Source organism: Candoia aspera, chromosome 5, assembly GCF_035149785.1.
Source record: "Candoia aspera isolate rCanAsp1 chromosome 5, rCanAsp1.hap2, whole genome shotgun sequence".
NCBI lineage: Eukaryota > Metazoa > Chordata > Lepidosauria > Squamata > Boidae > Candoia > Candoia aspera.
In genome coordinates this window covers 77,265,799-77,290,343 of record NC_086157.1, presented here as the reverse complement: position 1 = coordinate 77,290,343, position 24,545 = coordinate 77,265,799, and the positions used below count along the sequence as shown (strand labels likewise).

Here is a 24,545-nt window from a genome sequence, read left to right as displayed (position 1 = left end):
AGTTTCCTGTGTTAACTCTACATGAAATAGAACCTAAAATTTATTTGACTTTGTGTAGGCCAAAATGCAGTAAATAAACTTCTTTATTCACCATCATCATTGTTTCCAGGATATTGGATGGAGTCAAGAATCATTTGTACCAGAAGCTTAGAAAGATAGTTCTAAAACTGTTGATGTTTTGTTTGGGCATGCTCAGGAAGGCACCAGACCAACAGTCTTCCCTTGCAAACTCAGCCTACTGAGTTGACAAACCTACTCTTTCAAAATCAAACTTTTAAAATCCTCTCCTTTGCAATTAATATTGAGTTGGCTTTCTTCCCCATGCTCCCTAAACACGAACGGTTTTTATTATAGGAAAATCAACATACAGTACCTGTAGAATTCTTCCCTTCCCCGAGCTTCCTCTTTGGATCATTGCTATAATGAAGATAGTAGAGCTGTGCAGTCCTTTAGATTAGAAGGCAAAAAGGTGCTTTGGAACACGTGGGATGTGCACAGAGCATATATTGCAACTTCTTAAACCAAACACATAGCTTCCTCCTGATGCACCTCAGGCAACATGACTTGTCATGTCTAAATAGTCTACACATCTGGCTGCTGGACCTCACAAGGATTTCCCAGCAAGAAGAAAAAAAAAAAAAACAGCATGAACACCGAACTGCTATGCCATACAATTAAAAAAAAAAAAAACCAAACACATGGGAAAAGATGCAGCTGCTTTAAGGAAATGTAAACAGGTTGCCTGTGAGTACCTCTGTGCTTATCAAAATACCTTTTTGACTGTAAATCTGAAGTGCTGCACCTGAGTGTCTAGAAAATAGACTTTCTTGGGATATGCAGTACCAGTCTTCTTTAGTTATATGTTCTGTGCAAAAATTCTGGGCCTTGTAGTCTAACATTCCTAGAAGACACCAGATAGTGGAAAGCTTTGCCATGCAATCATTCTTAAAGTGATAGGCACAACATTATGGTAAATACAGAATATAGCAGAAGTATTTTGATTAAATAAAAATATGTATGTTTCTTTCTGTGTAGCTGCATTGCTTGGATCAGTTTTTACAGTATATTGGGAAAAATATGAAACAGATATGTGTGCTTATTTAAAAAAAACTTTCTAATAAATTTTAGAACTGACCTCTAATAGGTCTGTGAAGTGAGGTAAGGATAGAGTCACCTCTGTAGAGAAATAGAAGAGGCAATGATCTAGTGGAAGGGACAGGGAGTAGTAAGAAGGTAGAACTATGTATCTAGGCATCATAGCCTAGCCAATCCTCAGGAGGGAGCTGTTCCTTATTTATTTGGAAATAAGTTCAGTGTACATGAAGGGAGGGTTCTTATCCTTATACCTCAGGCAGCCAAAATGTCAAAACAGCATGTTGGGCTATTGTAAAACAAAAAGTGTCTTGACTAGTAGAAGTGCATGCAATTGCTAATCTGAGTTCTGATAATGTATGTCCAACATATACATTTGTAAAAGATTAGGGATATTATTTCACTGCCTCTTCACCCTTAAAGGATGCTCTAAATTTCCCAACCCTTCAGAAAGTGGAACAGGAAATATCACTAACCATATCTCATTCCCTTCCTTGACAGGGTAATTGGTTTGATGGATAAGGGGAATGCAGTATATATAATGTGACTTTGGCAAGGCCTTTGACAATTCCAGATGGCATTCTCAAAAAGTAATTGGAGAACTGTGAGCTGGCAGATGGCTACAGCAAGGTAACAAATTCCACAGGGGAGTTGTGTTGCAAAACCAGCAAAGAGTGTTATGGCAACTTAAAGATTAACTATTTATTGGGAGATAACTAAGAGCCCACTTCATTAGATAGTCAAAGCAATTTCTTCCTAATTATAGCACCCAAATATCTACATGGTAAAAATAGAGATACATCTTCACAGTATCATATTTTTAAAATATACCATGCAGTATGATGTAATGGGGAAAAGTCTACATTGAATAGAATGAAGTTTTTGATAAATTCCAGTTTCCCCAAAGTCTTCCTTGAAAGATTATTTATTTATGGTAGTCTGAGGTCATTCCAAGATATAGTAGGTTGAAATGGTTTCAAAAGGTTTATATATCAGGGTTTGATACATATCCATTTATTTTCTTGCTTACTGGCAGCCTATTTATTTTATACAAATATCAGCATTATTGACAAGTAAAGGAAGAAATTAAATTCTGGGTGGATGTAGTTATAACATCTGCAAATATTGTTGCTTTAGCAGATATAGAATTCAATGTTTTCTTTCAGAACCTCTGTTATATTCTTCACTGCTAGCAGATAGTTGTTTTAAATGTAGTATTTGCCAAGTGAGGCAGAATAGAGCAGAGGAACCTATACTGCTCTTCTTCATATTAGCATGCAGCTGTATCTGTTATTTTGCATAAATCACTTACATCCTCAGTGGAAAATTGGTTGCTTTGGGTTTTCACAGAATCCCTTCTCAGCCACATACCTTTCCTAGAAAATTTTCTTCTGTGATTGTAGGATTTAAGAGAAAGAAAATGCTTGCCTTTAGCATCTAATACTAGAGAACAAAATTAATTGTGTGAGCTATGTGTTACGCATAAAGTGTAGTTTGATGCAGTGACGTTGTTGGGTTTCTTTATATAGATTCCTATGTTTTTATTATTTAAATACCTATTTTTAAATATATATCTCCTGTTAAAAATAGAACTGGACAGCTATTAGATTGTCTAATTTATTTGCATAAAATAAGTAAAGTGTATCTTTCACAAGGTATATTTTTCATATATCTTTCAAAATATCTTCTCTAAATTATCTATATTGTAAAGTAGACTTTCTTGTTGTGAAGTTCGTTTATCTGTTTGCTTAAATATTTACAACCTGGCCTTCTGATATAAAGCCAAGGGAGTTTCCAACATTTTAAAAAATACAATTTCTAAACATTGCAAATAGTGAAAATAAATGGGTGTCTATGTGTCTATGCATCTATATATGTAGCTTAATAAAATGGATTACAACCATATGTGATACAGAATGCATGATGCAACATGGATACTTCATAAAAAAACATGGTCATGTCATTATTTTTAGAATGCTTGTATTTTATAATTTGTGCTAAAATGCAACAGGTTATGCAATGTTCAACAGTAGTACGTGCAAAAGTACTCTTAAATGCCAACTTATCTGTATTATTAATTTCTTTTTACAATGAATATTCTAGGCTAAAATAAATAATGCTAAATAAATTTCAGGAAAAGCACACATGAAAGAACAAATGTTGAAAAGCTTTCCATTTGTTATATCCTAGATGATCAATATGAAAAGTTGTATGATGGTTAACAAATTATTTCCATTAAATTAAATTAATTTATTTTTAAGGCATCATGCAGAACTTGTAGTCCTGAAGATGTTGATGACCAGTTCCTGTTATCCTTGGCCATTGGCCATGCTAGCTGAGACAGGTGGCCAACAGCATCTGGAAAACTACAGCTCCATACCCTTATTTCAAAGTTTTCTCATTTTTGCATAAAAGTTTATAGAGTTTTTCTTCACTTTCATTCCTGATGCTCTTCTGTGCATATTTTTTCTTATACCTGTTCTATTGAGAAATTATATTGTTCAACTGTGTTTAACTGATGCCTTTATGACAGTGGGAGCCTTGAAGTTAGGAGGTACGGCTGTTGACTTTCTTCATTTCATATGGCGAATATTCTATATTAACTTGATAACTAACTTGATTATTTATTTTGTGTGCATCTATATCCTGTGCAATGGTTAACCATATAGTGAGCATAATGAAATAGATTTGGTTGTCTATGTATGGAAGACATCAAGATAAACCCACATTTCCAGATCAGGCTCTGTAGGAACTTTGAGTCCTTTTTAACATTTCCTGTATCAGTCCTAATAGTTTTCGTATGCTGTTGCTGACATGTAATTTTAGCATTAAGTATGAGCAGTTATAATTCACTGCATTATTTGAAAAATATCCTGAAGAGTCAGTAGCTCTTATGTTTCATTGCAAAAATCTACCTGCAATATAATGTTTAATGCACTTACTGTCATTGAAATAAGAAGCACTGTGATATGAGCCATTCCACAGCAGAGATATCTGTTGGATTCCATTTCAACACAATTCTGAGTGAATCCATTATTTTTAACAACAAATTTATTAGGGCAATTCACTCATTTCCAACAAGAGGCTTTTGCGCATGCCAGGCATGAATATAGCACTTATCTGCAACTTTTTAAAGCTGATTCATTTTTTCCCAGAATCATGTGGCAGCCACCCAATCCTAGGAAAATGTAGTATGTAGTGATTTTAAAGAGAGCAGATAGAATCTAAAGTACTGCAGAGCTCTAAAATCTAATGCAGAGCAGTGGGGTCAAAAAGTCAAGAATTTTGTGAACCATGCAGCAAAAGGCCACACCTTTTGTATATGAGTTGATGGTGCACATATGTACAAAGGGGGGGGGGTTAATCACATGGTCACAGTCACCATCTTGACTTTTCTAACACCATGCCCCTAACACCACTGATGTAATTTTGCAAAGTGGGACCTGTTCATCAAGTCACTCAAAGTTATCTCCTTATGATGGTTTAAATACATTGCATTGTCTTTAACCTGGAGTTACCTTTTCCTTTTCAGCACCCTCCTTGATAGGTATGGTCAGGAAGGACTGGGCTTCCCAAAACAGCATTGCCCTCTCATGGCAAGAGCCTGATTTTCCTAATGGAGCCATTCTGGACTACGAGATCAAGTACTATGAGAAAGTAGGTCTTGACTACAATAAAATAAAACCCTTGAATCAGCCTCATGTTCTAACATTTCCCCCTTTTTGTACATCAACTTACAATATAGCCAGTAGCTGTTTATTTTTTATGCCACTTAGAACAATTGGCATTTTAATTTACAGGGCCACTTTCCTGACAGCTGATATTTTTAGCCTTTTCATTTTAGATTTTGTTCATAAGGAAACTGATTCATATTTTGGTTTGGCTGTACAACTAATGACCTGCTTCAAGTGGGTCTGCTCAATGGTATCTCAATTTATGATGAAAACTTCAAACCATGGCTTCACAACAAGCAAAATAGCATGCACTTGGAAAAAAGAAGTAGCATCCTAACCACTTAAAACTGGTAATGGAAATTAACTATTAGTTTTATGTGCATATTTTTTCATCATTTAGCATGATTTTTATGGTTGATATTAACATGTCATACTACAGAAATATTTTTATTATTATTTCTTTATGAAGACTGCTAAAACTATAGGTATGCTGTTGAGATAGTACACGACAAATGCCATTAATGACATTGGAGGGAAGATGAAAAATGCAAGTGTATGGCATCTTTAGCGAGTGAACATCACTGTTCAGTGTTAAAACTGATCATATTTTATTTAGGTATTTTAAGCCATCCTTTACATTAATGAATCATGGTGCTTTTAAGAGACATAAAAATCAAAAAATGTGCCACAATAAAGTTAAATCATAACATATTATAATAAAAATAAGTCACATAATGAAAGGAAGCAAAATAATACTTTACTTTAAAATATATAACCACATAAATTTTAATTAGGTAGCATAATGATAGCTCCTAGGTCAACTGAGCTTCCATGTATAGACCAAATAGGGCACTATTCAGAACAGGCACTTGCCTAATTATTAAAGAATTTATACCCTTAGCAAATAACTAAAAGAAAAAAGAAAGGAACTTCCTCTGATAGGCATGAGTAGGAAGGTATAGGGAGAGATACTCCAATATTTACCATGTAAGGAATATACATATAAGCAATGATACCCTTCATTGGACTTAGTCTAATCAGTATGAATCAATATAAATGCATCATGGTTGATATTATACATTCCACCTTGCTGTATCACTTAAACTTCTAGCAGTGTTCTGTGCTACTTGAAGGTCTCTAGGAATATTAAAAGATAGTAATGCATACAATAATCCTGTCTGGAGAATACCACAATATGGTTTACAGTTACCAGACTATTTTTGCCTGAGAACAAACACAGCTATTGTATCAACAAAGCTTATTCAAGAAACTTGCTTCTAAAGCCTCTCTCAAATTATAGTATGTTGCTGGATATAGTAGACTTTAAGCTACAGTATGTTGACTCCAATCATCAAAAACTATACAGAATAGCTTCTTTTTAGAAATATTATATAGCAAACAAAATTAATATCCAATCTTAAGTTACAATGCTGACATTTCTAGAGCTGAACCAATCACAAGAGTATCTGTCATAAATCCTGCTTGGATAGGAATCAAAGACTGGTAGATTTCTTCCTTTTAATTCTAATAAAATATATGGTGCTGACTATCATTTCCTCCCAATCTCAATGTTGAAGAAAAAGACCATGATATATACATATCAGTCATCCATGCAGGCTTTCTCAGTTATGTTGGGACTACAACTCCCAGAATATCAGCAAACAGCCAGGCTAATTGGGAATGCTGGATATTGTATACGTAACTGTCTTGGAAATGCCAGTTTGTGGGAAGCTGCACTAGAAGCTCTGCAAAACAGACCTGAGGGTTGCTATTTTTTTATTCTTTTGAATAAATGCAAACTTATTTAATTTGAATCTAATAGTAGATCAGATAAATTATACAGAGTTTAATTATGTGTCTATCATGCAAACAGTATTTTTTTAAAAAACAACGTTATACAGCATTCTTCAAAATACAGCAAGATATTGGCTTAGATTGCTTTACTGATGGTTTGATTTTGAAGGTGCCTGACTCAAAAAATAGTCTGAGTTGGTTACAGTTTTAAAAGAATTCATAATATAAAAGAAAAACATTTAAACATAAAAACACAAAATGTTTAAAAATGTACTTAAGTGCACTTAAGGAAAATACATTTTCCCATTCCCTCCTCTCATCTTCAATCCTCTGTACCCCCTATTCCTCCCAGAGCTGTTTTGCAGAGTTAGGGCAGGGCTTCCAAACTCGTGGTGTTGTGGATGTGCTGCAAAAAAATATGATATTCACCAAAGTCCATTTTCTTGTCCCTTTTTCTCCAACCATCCCGCATTATCATCTCACATTGCTTAGGAGTCTCCCCCCAGCTCCACCACAATGCTAAGCTTTCTTTCAGTAGTCACATGGGACCGCTAGAATATAAATTTTCATTCCACAAAGTCATTTTGACTGAAAACCATTTTGACACAAAATCACAGTGTATCTTCATATTCTGGAGGCTTTGCTAATGATTTTAAAGTGTCCTTTCTCTCCACTTTTGTTAGAGCAGTTCAGTTAACAACCTATTATTAGGTATTCCTTCTGAGCAGTTAATAGTGTTATAATCTTTTCGAGGAATACACCTGCTGCTCATAAAAGCATGTAAGTTATAGTAGATATTTGGCTCAGTTGACAAGATCTTATATTTGCAGTAACCTTGTATAAACTAGACTTGTCTTAATAACAGACTTAAATTTAAAAGGTTTCTAAATAGAAATGCCTTGCTTTTTGCCAGTGGCAGGTACCATGTCCATTCAAGCATATTCAGTCAGATTAGAAATAGAACAATGTCACAGATACTATCATGTAATATATATTTCCATTACTTAATACTCATGAATTCACAATGCAATTTATTATACCAACAAAATCTGTGTTTTTTAAATTTGAGCTACAAGCATATGTACAAGCGAGAATTGCCAGATGCACAAGCTGGCTTTTGACTGTGCGGACCATAACAAATTGTGGCAATTTCTTAGAGGTATGGGGATACCAAGTCATCTTGTCTGCCTCCTGAAGAATCTGTATAATGACCAAGTAGCAACAGTAAGAGCAGACCACAGAATAATGGACTGGTTTAAGATTGGGAAAGGAGTACGGCAGGGCTGTATACTCTCACCCTACCTATTCAACTTGTATGCAGAACACATCATGCAACGTGCTGGGCTTGAAGAATCCAAGGCTGGAGTTAAAATCGCTGGAGGAAACATTAACAATCTCAGATATGCAGATGATACCACTTTGATGGCTGAAAGCAAAGAGGAATTGAGGAGCCTTATGATGAAGGTGAAAGAAGAAAGTGCAAAAGCTGGCTTGCAGCTAAACCTCAAAAAAAAACAAGACTATGGCAACCAGCTTGATTGATAACTGGCAAATAGAGGGAGAAAATGTAGAAGCAGTGAAAGACTTTGTATTCCTAGGTGTGAAGATTACTGCAGATGCTGACTGCAGTCAGGAAATCAGAAGACATTTAATTCTTGGGAGGAGAGCAATGACAAATCTCAATAAAATAGTTAAGAGCAGAGACATCACACTGACAACAAAGGTCCGCATAGTTAACGCAAAGGTATTCCCTGTAGTAGCATATGGCTGTGAGACCTGGACCATAAGGAAGGCTGAGAGAAGGAAGATAGATGCTTTGGAACTGTGGTGTTGGAGGAAAATTCTGAGAGTGCCTTAGACTGCAAGAAGATCAAACCAGTCCATCCTCCAGGAAATAAAGCCAGACTGCTCACTTGAGGGAATGATATTAAAGGCAAAACTGAAATACTTTGGCCACATAATGAGAAGACAGGACACCCTGGAGAAGATGCTGATGCTAGGGAAAGTGGAAGGCAAAAGGAAGAGGGGCCAAGCAAGAGCAAGGTAGATGGATGATATTCTAGAGGTGACGGACTCATCCTTGGGGGAACTGGGGGTGGCGATGACTGACAGGAAGCTCTGGCATGGGCTGGTCCATGAAGTTATAAAAAGTTGGAAGTGACTGAACGAATAAACACACACACACACAAAACAAGCGTATGAGCATGTAGAATTTTTCAAAACAATATCTGGTAATCCTTGATTGTTGTGCTTAAAGGAAAGCAAGTCTAGAAAAAATATGTAGTCAGATGCTTGACTATGTATAACAAAGCAGAAGTGTTTATATTGATTTGTGAACTACTATTCAGTCTAGAACTTTAATACAACACACCCTCATGGGCCCAATTATGCAAATAGAAAGATGGTGAAGAAAACAGAAAAATGATGTAGCATATAATATTAAAAAATTGTAAAAGAAAAGGTGCTTTTGCTAAGGCTATAGAGATAGAGAAATGTATACAAATTTAGGTTTATTTGTCTCACATGAATAATCTTAGCATGTAAAAAAAATAATGAAGGACAAAGCGATATACTTTCTGGCCTTGCTTTTTCATCCCAAACCTTTCCATGTTGTTAAGAAAAGTCAGTCCTGAATATCTGCCTGATTATGCAAATTCACAATCCCAACTAACCCCAGTTAACAAAATATAAGGCAGCCATCATTGTAGACCTTCCCAATTAGCATAAATGTAGAAGACAGTGAGTGCATCCATTCCTTTCACAGTCTATACATTCTCTTTATGATAACTGAATATAATATAGTGTTGTTCTGGTATGTCAGAAAAAAAACCTTTCAAGAGCAAAAAAAGCTTTTATCTAATAGAAGAATAATAACCAGGGTGGTGTCATAAATAAAGTATCTTTAAAAGATTTGGTGGAGAGAAATGAAAGTGACTTAATATTACACTGCATATCGTTGGCACCCTGAACCTCTGTAAGAGTACAGAACAGATTAGAATCATCATCCCAAGACACCTAATGGTGTACACCCAGGTTCCAGAGAACTTTTGGTGTTTTTGCCTACAGTTTGGTGAGCAGTTGTGTATTGCCCCTGGAAGTCATCACATGCAAAGGCATTCTAGAAAAGGGATGATATAAAATCTCCTCTAAATCACAATGAAGGCAGGGCATTGAAACTTGCCAAGTGAATACCATTATTGTGGGGGAGATATTTGTGGATGGTGTAAGGAGTCCCTACAAGGACATAGTGGTGATGTGATTATTCTGTCCTATTGTACCCTGAATTGAATACTCTCTGTTTAATCTCAGCCATGGCTTTTTCTAAACCTGGTATAAGTAAAGTGTGAGTTGAGAGTCTATAGTGAGCCAAAGCAGAAGCTATTTGTTTCTTCTAAGAGAAGGTAATCTGGGCAAGGGAAACACCCTGGTGTGGGTTGTTTTTAATGCGTGGAGACATTAATTGTTTGGATTGCTCATGTACAACACTGATAGTTGTTCCAACACTGACAGTTGTTCAGGATGGATGGATGAATGAGTAGCTAGATAATATTACACAAGCACATGAAATTGAAATGTATGCTTTCCTATTTTTTCAAGCTCTCCAGTTATTTCTAAAATGGAAATTCATGCATCAGCTTATGCATGAAACTACAGACATATCTGAAATTTGGACCTACTGTATGCTAACATCAAATTAAATGTGGAGAACACTTAAATAAAACAGATTACTTATATCTGTCTCAATCTCCTAGTTCTGCATAACCTCTAGATTTGTTAAGTTAAAGTATATGTTCACTTTTAACTGCATGGATTGATAGTGCTTTGCCTCAATAAGACATGTTGTTCCCCAGTTACAAAGCATTGAGGCAGGCCCCATGGACTTGCTACCATTTTGCCTCAATATAGTAAATGTGAAAGTGAGGCTCAGAGTCACACTCTATTTACTCTATTCCCCTGCATAGCAACTAAATCACACCTTATCCAGGATAAACTATGGTAATCAGACTTATGGTATATTGAAATAAGTCAATATCCAGCTATCATTTAAGATGACTTCTTTCAGAAAAAACTAAATTTAAGATAAGCCATGGATGACGTATTAAACTATAGATAATCTGAAGGTGAAATTTCAAATATTCTCCTTGTGGGTTCAATGTAGAAAAACGGGATAAGAATGTGTGAGCTATGGTTTCTACAGTATCTTGTAACATTAAACCATAGTTTAGCATTATGTCCACTTTAAGCTCTTAGAAAGTTACAAAATATGGCAGATAAAAAGCCTCAATTCCACCACCTGAGCAGGAGAAGATAAATATGCCTTAATTCTGGCCTTGGCACCTGTCATCTCTTGCTTTTCTACTCTACGTAGGACTGTGTTCCTAATTTATTTTCAAATAAAATAATACTCTTTAATGTATCTTTTATCCCAGAGGACGTTAAACTTGCTGTAGCTCTTTTACCCCAAGGTAATACAATTTGTAGAAATACTGGAGAAGCTTTCTATTTTTAGAAGTTATTATCTTCGGTCACTGAACTGTGGGGATAGTCAATAAATCTATAGTCAAAGATAATTTACTGTGGAAAAAAAATTAGTAGTAGTATCTTACAGAGGGGATTTCAAGTCCTATTGCCATATAAATAAATGTTTGTTTATAACCAGTTCAATTCGGACAGCTAGGTTAGGCTTAAATCCAGTGGGGAAAAAAATGACTTCAAATTTATAAGATTCAGAGATTACATAGATAATGAAGGTGAATGATCTTAAAACAATATTTGCAGTGTTTTGAGCATTTTATAGAAACTGATTGTCATTATCTTCAGGGTTGCTTTATCTCCTTTTGTTCATTTCACCGCTCTGCCACATTGAGAATTGGAATTTATGACATCACTTTTATTATTTGGGGGCAATTTCATAAACATGCATGACTTAGTATTTGACATATTGATTCCAAAGCTTTCATGTAGGAAAATTGGCATTAACGGAGTGATATATACAGCTGAAAAGTAGCAATCAATATTTGAGCCATTTTAGTATTTTACAGGGTATATTTCCACCTTAGCTATTGTAATTTCTTCTAAATCTGTAGCTTTCTGTACTATTGAACCTTGTAGGACTATCTATAATCCTTCTTTCCATCCCACTCAAAATTAATATATAAACGTTAATACATCTTTTTAATTGTTATTATGATATTTACTTGTTCTATTAATTATGGTAAAGCTAGAAACACCACCTGCAGTCTATTTTGTTTTCATTCCTGATCTATGTTCATTTTGCCTTTTTTCTTCTTCCTTTTTTCTCTTGGTGTATAATTTAGTTATAATATTATTAAACTGCAATTGACCTTACTCAATTATATGTATTTCTAATCCATCATCCTCTGGCAGTTTTGCTATAGCTCTGGGTGGAAAACAGATATAAAAGTTTCAAAAGAAAAATACATATTCAGTAATTTCAAGGAACAAAACTTATTTTCCATATTATGTACTGAAAGTTTTAAAGGACGAATGCTTGATCTGTATGGATCCCTATACACTGCAACCAACTTCACTATTTAAAATTATTCATCAAAACCTAAGGAACAAACTCTTTATCACCATCATCCATGTTAAATTAGCATAACCTTATCTGTGAAAGATAATTAGGGGAAAAAACTATGTTGAATATCCATAATATTAAATCATTTCTTGTAGTAGGACCACATTAGCAGAGATAGTCATTCATTATACTGATTATAGGTTGTGTTCTATATTAAGTTTTCATATATATTTATAGAAGGCTCATTTCCAAGCAACAATGACACTGAGTTCAGAGTTTGGAAAACTACAAGCAAAGTTAAATAAAGAGGATAGACATCTCAAAACTGTGTGATTTATTCTTTATGCTTATTTATTCTCTTTATGTCCTTTGTGTTGGCAGAGTGCTAGAAAGCCTTTGGCCCAGGAGAGATCAGAAAAGTCACACATCAGGCATTTCTATAAAAATAATTTTATTTACAGAAAAACAAACATATTTAAAGGATGTTTGCTGAGAGGAGAGATTTCTCTGAGCTGCATATTCTCTGCAATTCTCTACACAGAAGGGAAACTGAAACTAAAACAAGTCCAGGCAAGTTCTTCTCCTTAGGCAATGCAACCATTAACATGTGAAAAGGGGACAATTAAATTCAACCTCTTCACCTGACCAAAATGATTAGTTACCATAGTAAACTTAATCTGTAGTAGAAAACATATTAACACTCCCCTTTTTATACTACAGAATAAGATGCAAACCAATTTGCTTTGTTAACTCTTTGTGTCTTTCCATTCACAATATTTTAACATTATTTCCCCTTTGGTTTAACAGAGAGCTACCATCCTTCTTCCTGTGTATTTCCAAACATAGGTTATTTGTGACAGTTCCAAGGCTTTTTTAATGTGAAATGGCTTTTCATGCAAAATCAAGCCTTTGTTTTTCTGTTGATGTGAACAGCAGCAAATCATCAACATAAATGCACAGATACATAAAGCCTTGTTTGTATTTCTTCATATATACACATGGATCTGCTTTTCCTTTTTCAAAATCAAAATGCTGCAGATTTTCATCTAATTTTTGGTTCCAGGATCTAGCAGCTTGTTTTAACCCATAGATTGACTTCTGCAGTTCACAGACTAGATTCTCCCCTTTTTCATAGCCAGGGGGTTGCTGCATATATAATTTGTGGTCTAAATCACCATAGAGAAATGCAGTTTGAATGTCATAGTGGTGAACTGACATTCCTATCAGTGCAGCAATTTTTAACAGTAATCTAATTGATTCACCTTTAGTAACTGGTGCAAAAGTCTTGTCAAAGTCCAAATCTTTCCTTTGAGTGAACCCTTTTGCAACCAACCTTGCTTTATATTTTTGGATTTTGCCATCAGCATTCCTTTTCAATTTGAAAACCCACCTACAACCTAGACAGCATTCATTGGGAGGTAGAGTTACCAGTTTCCATGTTTTATTTTCTTTCAAGGATGCTAACTCCTTTAAAGAATATTAAGGTGGGCGGTCAAATGACAGCTGGAATTACAGGTAAGCATGGCCTTGGAGAACAAAACGAAGCAGGACATAGGCTGATAGAATTTTGCCAAGACAACTCACTCTGCATAACAAACACTCTCTTCCAACAACCTAAGAGACGGATTTATACATGGACTTCACCAGATGGACAACACCGAAACCAGATTGACTACATCCTTTGCAGCCAAAGGTGGTGGACATCTATACAGTCGGTAAAAACAAGACCTGGAGCTGACTGTAGTTCCGATCACGAACTACTTCCTGCACAATTTAGGATCAGACTAAAGAGATTAGGGAAGACCCACACATCAGCTACATATGAGCTCACTAATATTCCTAAGGAATATGCAGTGGAGGTGAAGAATCAATTTAAGGGACTGGACTTAGTAGATAGGGTCCCGGAAGAACTATGGACAGAAGTTGGCAGCATTGTTCAGGAGGCGGCAACAAAACACATCCCAAAGAAAGAGAAAACCAAAAAGGCAAAATGACTGTCTGCTGAGACACTAGAAGTAGCCCAAGAAAGAAGGAAAGCAAAACGCAACAGTGATTGGGGGAGATACGCCCAATTAAATGCAAAATTCCAGAGGTTAGCCAGAAGAGATAAGGAATTATTTTTAAACAAGCAATGCACGGAAGTGGAAGAACACAATAGAATAGGAAGGACAAGAGACGTCTTCCAGAAAATTAGAAAAATTGGAGGTAAATTCCAGGCCAAAATGGGTATGATCAAAAACAAAGATGGCAAGGACCTAACAGAAGAAGAAGAGATCAAGAAAAGGTGGCATGAATATACAGAAGACCTGTATGGGAAGGATAACAATATCAGGGATAGCTTTGACAGTGTGGTCAGTGAGCTAGAGCCAGACATTCTGAAGAGTGAGGTTGAATGGACCTTAAGAAGCATTGCTAATAACAAGGCAGCAGGAGATGATGGCATCCCAGCTGAACTGTTCAAAATCTTGCAAGATGATGTTGTCAACGTAATGCATGCTATATGCCAGCAAATTTGGAAAACACAAGAATGGCCATCAGACTGGAAAAAATCAACTTACATCCCCATACCAAAAAAGGGAAACACTAAAGAATGTTCAAACTATCGAACAGTGGCACTCATTTCACATGCCAGTAAGGTAATGCTCAAGATCCTGCAAGGTAGACTTCAGCAACTCATGGAGCGAGAATTGCCAGATGTACAAGCTGGCTTTAGAAAAGGCAGAGGAACTAGGGACCAAATTGCCAATATCCGATGGATAATGGAAAAAGCCAGGGAGTTTCAGAAAAACACCTATTTCTGTTTTATTGACTATTCTAAAGCCTTTGACTGTGTGGACCATAACAAATTGTGGCATGTTCTTAGAGGTATGGGGATACCAAGTCATCTCGTCTGCCTCCTGAAGAATCTGTATAATGACCAAGTAGCAACAGTAAGAACAGGCCATGGAACAACGGACTGGTTTCAGATTGGGAAAGGAGTACGGTAGGGCTGTATACTCTCACCCTACCTATTCAACTTGTATGCAGAACACATCATGCGACAAGCTGGGCTTGAGGAATCCAAGGCTGGAGTTAAAATCGCTGGAAGAAACATTAACAATCTCAGATATGCAGATGATACCACTTTGATGGCTGAAAGTGAAGAGGAACTGAGGAGCCTTATGATGAAGGTGAAAGAAGAAAGTGCAAAAGCTGGCTTGCAGCTAAACCTCAAAAAAACCAAGATTATGGCAACCAGCTTGATTGATAACTGGCAAATAGAGGGAGAAAATGTAGAAGCAGTGAAAGACTTTGTATTCCTAGGTGTGAAGATTACTGCAGATGCTGACTGCAGTCAGGAAATCAGAAGACGCTTAATCCTTGGGAGAAGAGGAATGACAAATCTCGATAAAATAGTTAAGAGCAGAGACATCACACTGACAACAAAGGCCCGCATAGTTAAAGCAATGGTGTTCCCCGTTGTAACATATGGCTGCAAGAGCTGGACCATAAGGAAGGCTGAGAGAAGGAAGATAGATGCTTTTGAACTGTGGTGTTGGAGGAAAATTCTGAGAGTGCCTTGGACTGCAAGATGATCAAACCAGTCCATTCTCCAGGAAATAAAGCCAGACTGCTCACTTGAGGGAATGACATTAAAGGCAAAACTGAAATACTTTGGCCACATAATGAGAAGACAGGACACCCTGGAGAAGATGCTGATGCTAGGGAGAGTGGAGGGCAAAAGGAAGAAGGGCCAACAAAGGGCAAGGTGGATGGTGATATTCTAGAAGTGATGGACTCATCCCTGGGGGAGCTGGGGGTGTTGACAACTGACAGGAAGCTCTGGCGTGGGCTGGTCCATTAAGTCATAAAGAGTCAGAGGCGACTAAATGAATAAACAACAACAACCCCTGTTACATGGCAGAATGCCAATTTTATGCAATCTCAGGTGGTAAAGCATTCAGTTGTTCTAAAGACTCAGGTTCTGTGAATATGTGAAATGCTTTTATTGTTTCAGTCTGAAAACGTGATGGAGGAACGCCTTTATTACTTCTCTGAGATCTGAGAGGTAATACAGGGCTTAAATTTTGACTCCTATCACTTTCCTGAGAAGCATCTGTCTCATCAGACAGATCTTCAGTTTGCTTTTCTGGTTTAATGTCCTCATCAGGCAAAAGATCACCATCAGCAAGTCCTTGCTGTTCTCTTGTGCTCAGATCAACTGGAGAGCTAGAATTTAATCTCCCACAGTTTTGTTCAGCAAAAGAAGCGCTTTTGCTTATTATCAATTTTTCTCCCATTATGAACCTGTAGCTCCTCTGGCTTTGTTCACAGCCAACAAAGATGGCTTTCTTTGTTGTGGGGCCTCCTTTCCTTCTCTGTTGTTTTGGAATATGAACCCAAGCAGTGCTACCAAACACACTCAGATGGTTTACCTTTGTTTTCACACCATAAAACAAATGGAATGGAGTGTCCTGAATCACAGAGTTATACAATCTGTTTTGTACATAACAGGCAGTAGATATTGCCTCTCCCCAATACTTAAAAGATAAATGTGAATCTTTAAGCATGCATTCCATTGCATTTTGCAAGGTTCTGCCCTTTCTTTCAGCAACACCATTTTGCTGAGGGGTGTAAGGGTTAGAAAGAATTTGTTCTATCCCCTTTTCAGCTAGGAACCTTTTGAATTTGTGAGAAAGGTACTCTCCTCCTCTATCACATTGGAGTGCAGATAGGGAATTTCCCATTTGCCCATGTCACAAAACTTTTAAATTTCTCAAATGCCTCATCTTTATGTTTTAAGATGTAGATGAATGTGTATCTTGAGAAATCATCAATGATGGTCATTGCATACCTTGCTTGTCCAAGACTTGGAGCAAAAGGACCAATAATGTCAGAGTGTACAATTTCCAAAGGTCTAGTTGTAACTCTGTCACTGTGCTTACTCATAGGAGCTTTTAGTGTTTTGCATTCTTTGCAAACTACACAATCTAAGTATTTGTCACAGGGTTTTATCTTTAGGTCAGCACACAGCTGTGGCATTTGTGCTATATACTTGAAATTAGCATGACCAAATCTCCTGTGCATCAGGTATACACATTGGTCATGATATGGAGTGTTGCCAACTGCAGCCTTGCAGCTTGGCTTCCTTGCATTTTGCACAATGTACAAGGAGTCTTTTAAAATACCAGTAGCACACAATTTTCCATGTTTACGTATCTCACAACCATTTTTCTTAAATGTTATGACATACCCTGTTGCAGCCAATTGTGCCACAGATAAAAGGTTTGATTGTAAATTTGGCACATACAACACACCTTTTACAGTTTCTCCCAAGCAGGATAAATACAAGTCACCTTGTCCCATAATTTTGGTCACAGACCCATCAGCCAAAGATACACTTTGTCTTTCAGTTTTAGGCAGTGACACAAAAGAGCTTTTACAATTACATAAATGACAATTGGCCCCAGAATCTAACACCCATACATCAGAATTACCCTTCTCAGCAACCTGTGCAATTTGGGTTGTCTGAAGAGCCTTCTTCTGTGTTGCCCTTGTGTTCTTCTTCTCTGTCTTTCTACTCTTGGGTCTCAAGGCACAGTCTTTCTGCAAATGTCCAGCTGAACCACAAGTGAAGCATCGCTGGCTGGCTAACGCTATGGCCTCAGCTTCTGTTCCCTTCTTTTCCCTTGTTTTCTGGTACTGCAGCTTTCCAGAAGAGATGGGGGGGGGATCTTTCCTCTCTCATCTCCCATTCAGTGAGTAAGCACTGTGTAACATACGATGGGGTGAGGTCTGCTTCAGGCATAGCCTCCAGGGTACAAATCAGCGTGTCCCATGTTTCATTCAGTGAGGACAGGAAGATATAGGATTTTGTGAGAGGTGTAAATTCCATTCCTCTCTCCTGCAACTCAACAAACAGCTGCTGAATATAATGCAGGTGCTCAGGAAGGCTATCTCCTTCTGCAAGGTAGGCTTTGTACAGCTTTTTTGTCAGGGTAACTTTACTCCCTGCTGTTGCCTTTACATACAAGTCTCTCAAAGCGTCCCAAAGTTGCTTTGCAGACTGCATACCTTGCACATGGACTAGCTGATTGTCCTCAACTCCCAGGATAATGGTGGCTCTAGCCCGCTCATCCTGTCTAAACCATTCAGCACTGGGATTTTGGGGGGTTTGCTCACCAATTGGCAGCCAAAGATTCTCTCTGCAAAGATACATCTCCAACTTCAGGGCCCAATTCAAATAGTTGGTCTCTGATGGGTGCTCCAGAGGCATTGCTGAGGGCTGGGAGGTAGCCATGGCTTCTTCCTTCTTTTGCAAGTCACCTCAGCTGGCTTCTTTGTCCTGTAGACCGGCAGTTGCTGGAAAATCTCCAGGCGGCTCTAAAGAAAATCTTCACAGGTCTTTGCTACCTGCCTTTACATTGTGCATGAGGTGTGGAGCTGATCTCTCTATTCTCTCTGGGGTTTTACTGGGTTTACTGGGCCGCTTACTGGGCCCATAACCAGTTGGCAGAGTGCTAGAAAGCCTTTGGCCCAGGAGAGATCAGAAAAGTCACACACCAGGGATTTCTATAAAAAAATTATTTACAGAAAAACACATTTAAAGGATGTTTGCTGAGAGGAGAGATTTCTCTCAGCTGTATATTCTCTGCAAGCCTACACAGAAGGGAAACAAACTAAAACAAGTCCAGGCAAGTTCTTCTCCTTAGGCAATGCAACCATTAACACATGAAAAGGGGACAATTAAATTCAACCTCTTCACCCGGCCAAATTGATTAGTTACCATAGTAACCTTAATCTGTAGTAGAAAACAAAGAGCCCCCCTTTTAGGGGGAGATGGGCGGTGATAGACATGTGAATAATAAATAAATAATTAACACTTTCTTTGTCCTTAAATCAGCACTTCAAGAAACTAATGCATATAAGCATCTTTCTGTAGCCTCTTCAGCAAGTGCCTGGTATTTCTTTTTTTGTAACCTTCCAACCTAATCTAACTTAGATTTATAGCTCATATTGGGTATTATTAAAACCACCATCCCAATTTTAACAGCCAGTTGCTGCCAAGTTCATTTCAGCCATTTTAGCTACCAGATACCATCCCCATTTCCAACCTCCTCCTCTCCAACCTTCTCGACCTCTAATGCCAGCATATTATCTAATATAGTTATCAGTCCATCTATGGCCCCACCTTCTCCTATGAGAACTTTCCTATGAAAACCTAAACTAAACTAACTCAACCCCTTATCAGCCAAGTGAATACAAACTGCTTTGTTTGGGGATCTGCAGGAATGCAGGTATACTGTATGTAAAGAGCCAGTGAGCCATTATAGCAAAGAACTGGATCATCAAAGAGGGGAAATAGTTTAGAATCCTGAAATACAGCATACAGCATTGCTGAATTTCACACAATTCCACACTGGAGTGGTTTTTGGGGATTTCATTTTTTTATTCGCTTTCATATGTATCTGCCCTGCAAGAAGAAAAGTCTGTCTATGTGCTCCATCATGTTGCTTGGTTTTTCTGAATATTATTCCTTACATTTTCCTTCTAACTGCCACTGCTTTTACTCTGATTTTCTTAGAAACATATAAAGAACAGGAACTATCAGTTGTAAAACTTGGTTGTTCTTTTTTTTAATCCATTCAGTCATGTCTGATTCTTGGAGACTGCCTGGAAAAGTCCCTGCAGTTTTCTTGGCAAAGTTTTTCAGAAGTGGTTTGCCATTGCCTTCTTCCTAGGGCTGAGAGAAAGTGAGTGGCCCAAGGTCATCCAGCTGGCTTTGTTCCTAAGTCAGGACTAGAACTCAGGGTCTCCCAGTTTCTAGCCTGATGCCTTAACCACTACACCAGACTGGCTCTCAAGACTTAGTACTACCCATTTTTTCAAAAAACAAGATTGCCTTTTTCAATTACCTCAATTACAGTATTATTTTTTCATTCCCATACCCATAATATTATACAGAAGGGTATCAAACATGCGGGCCCCCATTTTTGTGGACCACAACAGTGTTATAAGAAAATGCTTTGAATAATTTGGTTCCTTTCTATTTTCTAAAATCCTGAGCATGCTTTCCTTCTCATCAAATGATATTAGCTAATTAAACTATGGGGTTTGCTTACCTAGGCTATCCATAGGTTATCCATAAAACCTAATGATTTGGCCCTGCTCCAGATCTCAGTTCAGGGAGAATGCTTATGTCACAATGAAAGTGATAAAATATTTTTATTACTTTAAAAAATGGAAGGAATATATTATCTATATATTATACCAATAGAATCTTTGTTCTTAGATATGACTTCAGAATGTTCTAGCAAGACCAAATCTGTATTCAAGTCAAAAAAATTATTAATCTCTTTTCACTTTTCACCCAGATGGGCCATAGTTTACTTCTTATGATTTGAAGGGACTCCAAAGGATACATTGAGCATAAGTGTAAAAGTGATATAATGTGATACAATGTGGTAATCAGAGTATTTAATGAAATGTTATGGGGGGTTTTTTGTTCTTTTGTTTTTACCTTAACTCTTTCAGAGTGTTTAAGACAAAATGGACTTATGAAGCCAGTAGAGGTTAATACACCTATTTTAGTAACCAAAATGAAAGCAATTTATGCCATTGAGTTTCAGTTATGTAATCAGTCTCAGTACCTGCTGGAGATCTTGGTTATTTTCTTCAACTTTTAAGTAAAATGTTGGATCCAGTATCTGCCAACAAAATGAGATTTTCTAGGATGTGAGCTAATGTTTTTATTCCTACTCCTTCTCAAGGTGGGAAATAAATATGTTGGGTTTTGAAGAAGGATCAATGGTATTGTAGCCACATTCTTTTTCACTACAAGGTGTATAAGCTTTAAGGGTCTGACTGCCTTTTCAGTTATGCCATAATCTTAACACTTGTTGAGGAGGCAAAATTTAATTGCTTTTTAGGGAATAGCATATTATTATATTCTGGTGTGTATACTTTTTATATACTGTATATATACATAAATATTTCATATTTTCCTTGTTCAGTTTACCAGTGGATTGCTATTACAAAATGTAATAATATGCTGGAGACTTCATTAAAAATAAATAACAAAATAAAGACACCCCACAGGACAGAGTTTTTTTTTTAACTGTCTATCCTATTTTGAATTATGAGCATCACAGATCCTTTAATATTTTCCCCAGTGCTTCATTTTCCCTGAACACAACAACTTAATCATATAGCAATTGTTACATTGATATTATACTGCTAAGACAGTGATGATGCACTGTTTCTCTGCAGCAGCATTAAAAATTTTGCCATGCCATAAATAATTTCACTTTAGTTGCATTAGATTAGAGACAGTTAGGCCAATTTTATTTACAGGGCATTTCTTCATGCTTCAAACCTGCTGTCCTAATGCAGTAGAATTCCTTGATGGGAGGAGGATTCCTCTTTTTCCCCCTTTTTGAGAGGTCACCAATGAATCTAATATCTCTAAGGCATCAGACACAAAATGCCTTTTGATAATTAATACACTATATTTTTGCTTTATCACAGCCCTCCCCAACTGGATACTTTTTAATATTTTATTAAATATTAAATAAATCTCCCAGAATTCCATAGGCTACATTGGGAATTCTGAAAGCTGAAATGTATATGGTACCTCTTAGGTATCGATTATATGACAATTCTGTTCTAACCTGAATTATGATTTAGTTATTATACTGAAGTTAACTTCAAGGTAAGGTTGAAAAACAAAAAACAAAGAACTTAGAAATGCAATTATGTTGTGAACTGGAAAAATACTGCTTATTGTTATTAAACGTAAACTGTTTTGCCACATCCCTTGTCCCTCAGAGCCTTACAAATTCAAAAAATGGCCTAGTTGCACTTATTACAGAATTAGATGCATAAAACTTTTTTTTTCAATGTTTTGAAACATTGCACATGTGATATATTGAGGCTTCTGAGAAGAACAAAAGAGGAACAGAAGAAATTCTCAAATTCTCACTAAGCTGCCGCTATTCCTATCAATCTTGCAGCAGTGGGACACCTCTAAAAGTCATTTCACCCAAGAATTTTTAGTACACTCATTTTTGAGAAAGTCCATTATAACTTGGGAAAAATACACATGCTTTTATTTTACCTATTTAGAGTGGATTTCCAATGCAAGTCCAGTAGCAAAATACACATCTGCAAGATATTTATATGCATAAACACCCATTTCCAATCCAAAAAGATAATAGAACCTGTTTCAAGGTTGCAAGCATAAATACAAAGAGTTAATTTTCATTTCTTTTACCCACAGGCCTACCCACGGATAGCGCCGGCATTTTGGCACTACCTGCGGGTAGAAGTGAGTAGCAGACATTGGAATACTCCCATACTTATGCATTATGTTTTTAATAGTTATTTGCAATCCAAATGTATCCATGATTTAAAGTATATAATTGCCATTTTCTACAGTTGTAGTCTTGTATTAATTTCATATTATGTTGTCTAATTACTAACTCTTGAATTCACAATTGCTCAACTCTCTCTATATAAGAAAAACAGAAATTTCTTGTTATAGCTAAGCCTAGTTTCTGCCATACCTCATAGTGATGGCTTTTAGCCCTTAAACGAATGCAATTTGACATGTGTAACAAAATTTAGTTTTGAAAGGTTGCTAGTATGTCACCTCCCATTTGCTCTTCTTTTGTCCCTCAGGAGAATGAACAGCTCAGCTATTCTTCCACAAGGTCAAAGGCTCCAAGTGTTATCGTCACAGGTCTCAAACCAGCCACCAAGTACATATTTCATATCAGGCTCAGGACTGCGACAGGATACAGTGGCTATAGCCAGAAGTTTGAATTTGAAACTGGAGATGAAAGTAAGTCTAAATAAAAGGCCCCAAATCTTGTATATATGACAAAAATAGCATCTAGTGTTACACAGCTAGCCATTGGGAATATTAGGTCCAAACTGAATTCTTGACTCAAAATGTCTATGTCTGTATGTATTTACATGAATTTATTTACCACTCAGCTCCCAAGACTCTAGATGGTTGAGCATGATTTGCAAAGTGTTCTTTAAATGTGCACTGTTTAAAAGAAAACTCTGACCTTTTATCTACTTTAGTTCTTCCTGTGGCTTTTCTGTTTTTGAAGTTCATCAGTCCACCATCTCTGATAAACTATCACTGACTGCTCTTTTGGAAAGTCTACATGTTATACTCTTGAATAGGGACATACAGGCAGCCTTGACCAAAGCCAAGCTTTACCAAATAATTAAAATCAAAGTCACACTTTTGTGAATGTTTTATCTGAATGCTAATGAATATCTCAGAAAAACATTCACAAAGTGCTCACTGCCAGCACTCCTTCCCCTTTCCTTATACCATAACCCCAAATAACTGATTAAGGAACACAGCAGAGGGATAGAATTGGGGCTACAGTCCCCAAATCTTTAGTGGGGAAATGATGCTATACATTTTCTTTAATTCAACCAAAGCTGAGAAAAAGAATGTGCATGCAGTATTTATACAAAATTAAACATATATCTCAGGAATGGATAGTGGAAGAATTGGTGTACAAAGATCCATCCTGAAGGGGCAATAACAACTTATAATAATTTGTAGTTGTCCACCCTACATCTTGAACTTTCTTAAAATTTCCTGATATTTCATTTTTAATAATCTGATAAAACTCAGTATGTGTGTTATATAGATTACATATGATATAATTAACCAGTTATTTAGTTCAGTAATGCCATATTCTAGACTAAATTTTCCCAAATCCCAATGTAAAAATTGTGCTACAGATTATGACTTCAGCAGATAAAGCTTTTGAAATAGCTACAGTTAACCACAGATTATTCAAATAAAGAAAATCAGTTTAAATTCCATCAATATATGCCACCAATATCATCTAAACTTGACAGAGAAGTGCACATGTACAGATGGTAACATGTGGCAGGTCAATCCATTTGTGATAGCAACTGCATGAGCAATCACTGTGGCAACTGAGTTGTGAAAATCAGACCATGCATCAGCACATGATATTTTCAAGCTGTGTCTATTTAAAAATCTTACACAAACTTCCCCTTTGAATGCAGGTCACTTTAGATATTGAGTAACAACACATTTATTTATTTATATATTTATTTATTTAGTATGGCATAGCAAAATGCAGCATTATTGCATAAATATCACAAAAACAATATATAAAAGTGTATAAAATATAGGGCATTGGGACAATAAATTATTTAAAAAACATGCAGTACAAATGATGAATAAGATTATGAATAAATTAAATTATGTATGAGCAGTTACTAAAGTAACTAAGCCTATGGCCAGATATCTAGATTGTGTAGCCATTGAACAGCAGTGTCCTCGAGATGATGTAGTTCTTAGAAATGCCTTTACAGTTTATAACGTTTGTTGGTTACAATGATAGATTTTCCAATATTCCTGCAGTCAAAATTAACTTCTAGCAATCTCTCATGAACATATGGTT

At 36.6% G+C, this 24,545-nt stretch overlaps 1 protein-coding gene across 2 annotated transcripts in view; it reads left to right on the top strand.

Annotated features, from left to right (window-relative positions):
• The window catches only part of EPHA6 (EPH receptor A6), a 406,991-nt gene that overhangs the window by 229,830 nt on the left and 152,616 nt on the right, over positions 1–24,545 (top strand). Inside the window, exons 4-6 of one of the 2 annotated variants that reach the window (XM_063305541.1) lie at positions 4,625–4,749; positions 22,358–22,405; positions 22,759–22,921. In XM_063305541.1, coding sequence (XP_063161611.1) covers positions 4,625–4,749; positions 22,358–22,405; positions 22,759–22,921 — 336 coding nt within the window. The remainder of the gene's footprint in view (positions 1–4,624; positions 4,750–22,357; positions 22,406–22,758; positions 22,922–24,545) is intronic. The other variant, XM_063305542.1, reaches the window with a different exon arrangement.